We start from the raw sequence: 9,468 nt of genomic DNA, 5'->3' as shown, positions 1-9,468 counted from the left end.
CCCCCCTGCCCCTGGCTGGAGCCGCAGCCGAGCCCCCCGCGCCCGTGCGCGCCCTGCCGGCGTGACGCTGCGTGCGGTCCGGCGCTGCGGAGGGGCGACTGCGCCAGCGGTGTCCGGAGGGATGTCGGAATCCAGGGGCGGTTCTTGTAAGAATGGCCCCGGGGCTCTGTGTTACCTGCAGCTGGAGCCTCAGTTTCTCCATCTGGGAAACGGGGACCCTAGTGTCTTCGGGTCAGATCTGTGACGATTACAGATGTGTGATTCGCCAGAAACCGTTAAGATGACTCAGCTCTTCAGTAAGTGATTTTATGTCGGAACACATTCCAAATATCTGAGGGATACAAGAAGATGAACTAGGCGAGGGTTCATGCCTTTGTCTCTGATCTGTTTCCCCCCAACATTGTCCTGGAAATTCTCAATGAAACAACAAAAAGCAACGAGAACTATCAACTATTAAAGAAAAAAAGAATTAAGGTACACTAGATTGTGGATAAATTATCACCTGAAAACTAAAGAAACTGACTAGCTATGAGAAGCGATAAGAAAGTTGACGATGGTGGTCAACTACAATGAAAACATTGAAAATTTTAAAGTTTTACTGTATGTCCACGTCATAAAAATTACCGTACATCATATTGGTGATAGATCAATACATACATGTGATAAAAAACTAGCTAGATGAAAATATAGATGAACGTACACAGTTTGTAAGAAGGTATACATAAAAATAAAAGATGCAGCTGAACAGGAAAACATTAATATAGAATTATTTACAACTTGTATGTTCAAAATGCACAAGACAAAATACAAATAAGCAAATTTGGGGGCAGGTATAAAAAAGGAAAGCTAAATATCCTTACATAAAATCTTAAAGACACAATTAAGTGACAAAGTCCAGAAGGAAAATGTTCACAGATTCAATTCTTGAATAGAAAGAAATCACAGAAGTCCAATAAGCCGGTAAGAAAGTTTAACTTTCCTATATTCAAATAAAACTTAAAATGCAATACCAAAAATAAAACCCCAAAAATGCAATATTATTTTTCATTTTTTGAGAATTGCTTTTTAAAATGCGAATGCCTACATTTGGCAGGAGTGTAGCAAAACGCACTTTAATGCATTAATGATGGAAGTGCAATGGCCAAGTTTACCGGAGTATAGTTTGATAATATATCAAAAGCCCTAAAACTGTGTCCTTTAATTTTTCTTAATGTTTATTTACTTTTGAGAGAGAAAGGGAGAGACAGAGACCTGAGTTGGGGAGAGACAGCGAGAGGGAGACACACAGAATCTGAAGCACGCTCCAGGCTCTGAGCTGTCAGCACTAAAACTGTGCCCTTTAAATGAGACATACCAGGTCTAGACATTTATGTTAAGAAAGTAGTGTATAGATATATATTAAGATTTATGTAGATCTGTGTTTACCTCAATGTTATGAGAAACATTAATAAAGCTACTCAGGAAATACGGCTTTAAATGTTTACGGATATATGGAAAATTACTCATAATGATGAAAAACTGCTACAAAACTAGTAGAATCTCAGAGTATAGTAAACATACACAAAGGCAAGTACATAGGCAATTATTAGAGAAATAGGAGAGGAGGCAGTTGTGCTTATATTTTTCTATTAATTTCAAATGTTTTATAAAAGCCATATACTTGTTTACAGATGCATATATGTATGTATTTGCTAGAAACCAAGTAAAGCTGATACGGTAGACAATAAATTCATCAATCCTAACTTAAAGTTGTTTACAGTCTGAGATTTTTGCAACTCCATTCTAAAATCTCAGAATTGTCTGGAAAGGATATTTGAAATAAACTATGACAAGGGCTCTCCCCCACTGGCGTAATGTAAATATACACACCGAGTTAAAATGAGTTTGTCCGCGGTTCCATGGTGCCTCGTGGATGAGGCGAGGGCAGTTTGTCGTGGCTTTTTTAAGTCTGCTGCCCCCATTCCCGCCATCTCCTCCTGAATTCCTCATTTCTTGCATGATCGGGCCTACGACCTCCTGGTTATCTTCAGTAGCTTCTCTTCTCTCACTCTTGTTAACTATTAGTCCTCTGGTCTTTTTGACCTCTTCCCCTTGGTCTCTTAAATCCAACCCCATACCATTGTGCACCAGAAAAATCCAACTTCCACCAGAAATACCAGAAATGGATTAAATTGCCTGTTTTACTGCATTCTTGTTATCTGTGGCCATTTAGCACTTTGAAAAGTAATCGCTGGGGCACCTGGCTGTCTCAATCATTTGAGCATCTGACTCTCGATTTCAGCTCAGGTCATGATCCCAGGGTCATGGGATCGAGCCCCGCATTGGGCTCCGCACTGGGTGTGGCACCGGCTTAGATTCATTCTCTCTCCCTCTGTCTCTTTCCCCTGCTTGAACTCTATCTCTCTAAAATAAAAAAAAGTAAAAATAAATTTAAAAAAATACGAAAGAAAGAAGGAAAGAAAGAGAAAGAAAGAAATCACCAACAGGTTAATGCATTACTTAAATTCAAGCAACCATTAGTTCTTTTTTTTTTTAAAGAATTTCTTTTTCTTTTTTTAAAGTTTATTTACTTTGAGACAGAAACAGTGTGAGTGGGGGAGGGGCAGAGAAAGAGGGAGAAAGAGAATTCAAAGCAGGCTCTGCACTGCCAGCACAGAGCCCGATGCGAGGCTCAAACTCATGAAGCTGCAAGATCATGACTTGAGCTGAAACCAAGAATCAGACACCTAACCCACTGAATGACCCAGGTGCCCCAAGCAACCATTACTTCTTAACTGGATTATTAAGCGGTCTCCATGTGCCTAACCTGTGTTCTGCACTAAGCTTCTAGATCCGTCACTACCATCTTCAAACAACTCTCCATAGCTCTCAGTTTCATACAGAACTAAGGTCAACTGCTTGGCATAGTGTTCGGTGATATTTCCCCAACCTGTATCTATATCTTATCTTTGTAATCGTCATATATCCTGTACTATAGCTAAACAATTATTTTCTGTTCCCTGAATACATCCTCAGATTTTCCACATATCTGTGAAAGTGGTAGACCTTTGCTTATGGAATTCTTGAGTACAGAGCATACTTTTTTGACTTGTGTTTCCAGGAGTTGTGAATTTGCATCACTTCATTCTCTTTTTCTTTTCTGCTATGATCAACAATATGTTTTTTAGAAAGTTATAGAGAATTGGGGATTGTTATGACCATTGAACAGAGGTAGCCATGATGGCTTGTGATTTCTCATTACCTTTGTCTTCAGGGAGGGGGCTAGCCTTAGCCCCCACTCGTACCCTCCAGAATGGGTTATATTAGCCCAGAGCTATAACTGTAGGGTTGTGGGTCCATGGTTGGCTATTTTTACTAGGACATCTTTCTGAGAAATTTGGGAATGACTAAAGAAAATAGGATTGCAAAATAGGTAGAAAAGATGTGTTTACATTTAGTCTTCCTGGTCACCTTGACCTTTTATCTTCTTCCTATTCCTGATATTTCCTTATGCTCACTTAAATCCCGCTTAAGGGGCATCGGGGTGGCTCAGTCAGTTAAGCATCTGACTTTGACTCAGGTCATGATCTCACAGTTCGTGGGTTCAAGCACCACAGCTGGCTCTGTGCTGACAGCTCGGAGCCTGCAGCCTGCTTCGGATTCTGTGTCTCCCTCTCTCTCTCTGCCCCTTCTCTGCCTGTGCTCTGCCTCTCTCTCTCTCAAAAGTAAACAATTAAATAAATAAATCCCACTTAAAGGTCACCTAAAAGAGGCCTTCTCTACCCATTTGACTTAAAACAACCTCCTTGTGACTATTTCACTGAACTGTTTAATTTTCTTCACATCACTTAACACTTTTAGAAATTATCTGGCTTGTTTACTCACGTATTTATTGCTTACTTATTAGAATTTAAGCACCAAGAGAAATGTTGTCATAGTCAATACAGTATCCTTGGCAACTATAATCATAGGTAGAATTCTCAGAAACAGAGGTCACTAACTGTTTGCCTGGAAGGTTTACAAGTCTTTCAAGGATAATGCTTAAACTAAGACAGTCTGAATGGTAATTCTGTGGGGGCAATTTCAGTGTTGAAGATACTTTCTCAGAGAGTGTTTTTTTATGGTATAATATGACTGTAATAATATAAAAATATCATTCCAGTCAGAAAAGGACATCTACTGGTGTGATGCACACCTCCATCTGCTCTCTCTTAACTGTGTTATTGATAACTTGGGTAATAGCATATCTAACAGTTTTTAGATGGCCTAAAATCAAGATAACCTCATAGGGTTATTTAAGACCAGGAATTTAAGAGATTTCAATGCCAAAAAAAAAAAATTGGACAAGGTTATTCAAAGTATCTAGAAACTAATTTTACAGAATCAAGGAAAGAGGGCTTAGAATTTTACTTGGCTTTAAGCTCATGATGAGTTACTCTAATAAAGCTGTCAAGGCAAAAAATAATAAGTGAATTATAGCGTGCAGAGCAAGACACATGATAGTCCCACAAAATTTAGACTAGCCAGATCACATTTAGAAAACCGTGTTCAGTGCTGGATCCCAGATTTTAAGAGAATCATTCAGAAACTGCTATCATTCCAAAGAAAGGTTTCCACAATGGTAAACAAACTTCAAATTAAATTATTTTAATAGGTAAGAGGGATAGAGATTTCTAACCTGGAGAAAACTGCAGGAAAACATGAAAGCTATCTTCAAATATGGGAAAGACCTTAAGAGAGACACATAGTTGGATATATCAGTATACCAAAATCAATTGATGAAACTATGAGAAAACAGATTCTGGCTTAACTCAGAAAATATATTTAAGGAATGATTTTAAGTGAATACATCTAAAAATGGAACACATATCATCAGGAAGTAGCTCTCTCAACTGAGGAAGCCTGCTAAACCTGGATGAGCACAATGGGGGGGGAGGGGGTTATTGCAAAAGGAGTTGAAGCACTGGGTAGGAAAGCAGTTGTCAAACTGGACACGTGTAAGTAAACGCAGGTTTTCTAAATGGTAGTTATAATTTTAAGGAAGCTGTTTTCCACATTCTCAACTGCTGAAAGCACTTTTCACTAATATATGTGTAAACACCTTTGCGGTCAAACTGATTCTCCTGTCCTACCTTAAATTTCATAATTGCTCTTTAATAACTTTATGGAGAAATCTCAAGATTTACCCATGACCACGAAACATTAAAGAATTCTGCATTTAACTACATATTTGCTTTATCAGTTGGTTTTATAGTTTCATATGATTTCCTGTTACTTATTGTCATCATTTCATCTCACTGTGAAGAAGCCCCTTTAATGTTTATTACAAGACCCATTTGGCGGTGATAAACTCCTTCAGCTTTCGTTTGTCTGGAAAACTATCTTCCCTTCAATCTTGAAAGGCAACTTTGCTGCATTGAATATTCTTGGTTGGTGGGCTTTCTTTCTTTCTTTCTTTCTTTCTTTCTTTCTGCTCTTTGAACATATATATATAAATCATGCCACTCCCTCTGACATGCAAAGTCTCTGCTGAAAATTTGCTGATAGTCTTATAAAGGTTCCATTGTGGATAACAAGACATTTTTTCTTACTGTTTTAAGATTCTCTCCTTGTCTTCAACTCCTGCCAGTTTGATTATAATGTCCTTTGGTGTGGGTCTTTCGGGATTCATCTCTTTTGGAACGTTATTGGCTTCTGGATCTAAATGCCTGTTTCTTTCCCTAAATTAGGTAAATTTATAGCTGTTATTATTACTATTATTATCATTATTATTTTCATAAGTTTTCTACCTATTTCTCTCTTTCTTCTCCTGGGACCTGTATAATGTGTATATTGGTCTACTTGTTAGAGTCCCATAAATCCTTAAACAATCTTCAATCTTTTTCATTCTTTTTTTCTGTTTTTGCTCCTCTGAGTAGATGAATCCTACTGCCCTGAGATTAGTGAAAACGAATCTTTTATTCCACTTGATCTAGCCTGCTATTGAAATCTCTACTGAAGTCAGAGTTCAGTTATTTTATTCTTCTGTTCTGTGATTTCTGCTTGATACTTTTTAATATTTTCTATCTCTTCATTGAAATGCTCGCTTTGTTCCTGCATTGTTCTGATCATGGGGAGCAACTTTATGATTGTTAATTTGAATGCTCTATCAGGCTAAGTACTTAGCCCCATTTCATTAAGATCTATTTCTGGAGTTTTATCTCATTCTTTGGTTTAGAACATATTCCTGTGTTTCTGCATTTTCCTTGACTCTCTCTATTGGTTTCTGTGCATTAGATATAATAGCTACCTCTCCTAGTCTTGACAGAGTGGTCTCATTATAGGAGATGAAAGTTATCAATTATCCTAGCCTATACTCATGAATATCTTTTGTGATTACCCGACCACCTAATTTGTTCTTAGTGGCTCCCAGTCGTTGAAACCATGCCCACTCCATCAGTGTCCCAAAGAGAAAGAGCAGTCAGTGCCCAGATGCAAGCCAGACCATCAGGCAGTAGCTCGGAAAGTATGTATTTAAGCCCCTTCCAGGGAGAATCCGGTAGGTGGCATTTTTGCTTCCTCTGCACTCGGCCTGTGTGTGTAGGGGAAGAGATGATTTCTCTTGACCCCATTAAGAACTTCTTTGCTTGCTACAGTCCTGTGGGATTTTTTAATGGAGCCCCATTTGCTATCAGAGCCAAGCAATCCAGGGGCCTGTCACTCAAGAGGCAGCACAAAATCTGGGGTGCTAGGTGTGTGTGCTAGTTCCCTCCAGGGAGACACTGACAGCTTGGAGTGGGCTAGAGAGAGAGGGTAGAGGAAGTGTCCATCGGCTTCCATGATCTCTGGGGATGATGGTAGTCAGCCCCTAAATGTGTGCTACATTAGAAGCCTGACCCTCAGGCAGCAGCTCTTGAAATACACAAATAGATCTTTGTTAGGGAAAGACTGAGAGATGGGCATTTTTTGCCTACTGCCTCTGTGTTGAGCACCAGGGTAATTGATGTGGCAAATGCTCACACCTACTCATACTGCTCCCTTATTTGCTATGGTCCTGTAGGTCTCAAGGATGCAAGCCTTACTGGCTTTCACACTTAGGTGTTGGGGGTGCACCTCCTTTGAATGTAGGACTTAAAAGTTGGGGCCCTAGATGTGGTGTCCAAATCCTGTAATCCTTAGGGAGAAGCTGGGAGTTTGAGGATCCCTCCCAATTGTATGATGTTGTACAAGAGTGTGTCTCAGCCTTTCCCACTGGTTTTGATGTGGTACCACAGTCTCATTTGCCCAGTGTATAGTTATTGCTCAGCTAGTGTCTGGCTTTCTTTCAGCAAGAAATGTTCCCTGTGTAACTGTTCATTCAGGGTGTTCATGGGAGATGCGGCACTTAGGAGCCTCCTGTGTTGTCATTTTTAAAGATTTCCCAAGTCATTACGGATATGTACCTCGAGATTTCACAAAATTAAGTGACATTGTTTAACAAAAGTCCTTCCATTCATATCTACCTATTAGCGAGTATTTAAGCAGTTATAAGTTTTCCCACACACTGTTTTAATTACATTCCACACATTTAGAAATGATATAAATGACCAGCTTTTGGTTTCATTGCCTTTTCTCTATTTTTCTTTCTTTTTTTTCATTGATTTCTATTTTATTTATTGATTTATTTCTGCTGATTTTAAGTTTAATTTGCTTCCCCCTCCCCCCATTTCCTTTAAGGTAAAACTTCAGTTAAACTGATTTTTCTTACCTTTCTTATTTTCTCACATGAGCAGTCATTGCTAAAAATTTTCTTCTAAATACTGTTTAGGTGTATCTCACAAATTTTGCTGTGTTGTATTTTCATTTTTCAGTTCGTTCAAAATATTTTTAAATTTTGTTCTTCTTTGACCTGCAGGTTATTTAGAAATGTGTTATTTAATTTCCAAGTATTTGGGTAATAGTACTTTCTAGCATATGTTCTTATTATTGATGTTAGTTCAGTTATGTTATGGCTCAAGAACTTTATATGAATTCTATTTCTTTAGGCTTAGGTCTTGTCTATGGGCCAGAATCCTGGTGATTGTTTCTTGTATGGTGGAGAAAAACATGTATTCTGCTATTGTTGTGTAGAATGCTTTATACATGTCAGTTAAGTCAAGTTAGTTATAGTATTTTTCAGGTTATCTGTATCCTTACTAATTTTTGTCTACTCATTTTACTAATTACTAAAAGAGGACAGTTGAATTCTGCAAATATAATTGCAAAATTGTTTATTTCTCCTTTCAGGTCTATCAGATTTTTGCCTTATATATTAAAGGTTGTGTTGTTAGGTATGTAGACATTTAGGATTGTTATATCTTCTTGGAGAATTGACTCCATATCGTTATGTAACCTCCCTTTTTATCCATAATGATATTCCTTATTCTGAGCCAACTTTATTTTGTAATTTTTTTAAATGTTTATTTATTTTTGAGAGAGAGAGAGAGAGAGGGTCAAAGTGCGACCAGGGTACAAGCAGAGAGACAGGGAGACACAGAATTGGAAGCAGGCTCTAGGCTCTGAGTTGTCAGCACAGAACCTGATGCGCAGCTTGAACCCGCTAACCATGAGATCATGACCTGAGCCGAAGTCAGACACTTAACCAACTGAGCCATTCAGGCTCTCCTAACTCAACTTCATATACCAGGTTTCTTCTGGTGTATTTTGCTCTATACTTTTTTTTTAACCTAAGCATCTGAATTTAACATAAATATTTTGTAGAGAATACACAGTTTAGTTTTGCTTTTTTAAAATTTAACTTGACAGTCTGTGTCTTTAACCAGTATACCTAGACCATCTGCATCTAAAGTGATTAGCGGTTAAAATCTACCATGTTGCTACCGTATTTATTTGTATTTTATCTCTCTCTTTTTTTTTAACTTCTCTGGGTTTAACTGAGCATTTATTATTAGTCCATGTTATCTCCTTTATTGGTTTATTATTTGTATTTGAAACATTTTTGGTAAGTTCCCTAGGGTTTACAATACACTTGTTGAAATAATCTTAGCCCCTCTTCAAACAATGTTATACTTTCTATCATAGGGCTTGAGTAAAAAATTGACAACTTGCTCATGTTTTCCATAGGGATACATCTTTGAAAGCTAGCAATACTTTGAAGACTGTTGCTTCTATGTCTGAACTGCTTTACACCATTCATAGACTATCTATTTACAACTCATTGCTGTTACTGCAGTAACTGCCAGACAGAAGAACAGAAGTCTATTTCAGGCTTTTACAAAAATTAGAATCATGTTTTAATAGTTTTAATTTTTTTAAACTGAAGCTACACTTTACCACTAAACAACCACTGTAGATGTAGCCTCATTTTTGTGAACGTACTTAGAGTAGCATAAATGCATAAATGTGGAAAAGCAGCTTGAAAAATGAGATTGCGCTGAAGTTAAATGTTTTCCTGTTAGTTTTTCTTCTAGAACAGTACACCTTTTTTGGCACCTGCATGACTCTGTGTAGCAACTTTTGCTAAAAGGAACA

General features: G+C 37.9%; 1 protein-coding gene across 1 annotated transcript in view; it reads right to left on the bottom strand.

Moving 5' to 3' along the window:
- RNLS (renalase, FAD dependent amine oxidase) overlaps window positions 1-2,115 on the bottom strand; it is a 16,463-nt gene extending 14,348 nt beyond the window's left edge. Inside the window, exon 1 of the mRNA XM_077751846.1 lies at window positions 1,870-2,115. Within this exon, the coding sequence (XP_077607972.1) occupies window positions 1,870-2,115 (246 nt within the window). The remainder of the gene's footprint in view (window positions 1-1,869) is intronic.
- Window positions 2,116-9,468: the final 7,353 nt, after the last annotated feature.

This window comes from Crocuta crocuta, unplaced genomic scaffold (genome assembly GCF_008692635.1).
Source record: "Crocuta crocuta isolate KB4526 unplaced genomic scaffold, BGI_CrCroc_1.0 scaffold694, whole genome shotgun sequence".
Lineage (NCBI taxonomy): Eukaryota > Metazoa > Chordata > Mammalia > Carnivora > Hyaenidae > Crocuta > Crocuta crocuta.
The sequence above is the reverse complement of the archived record's forward strand: the minus strand, read 5'-3'. Positions and strand labels throughout refer to the sequence as shown.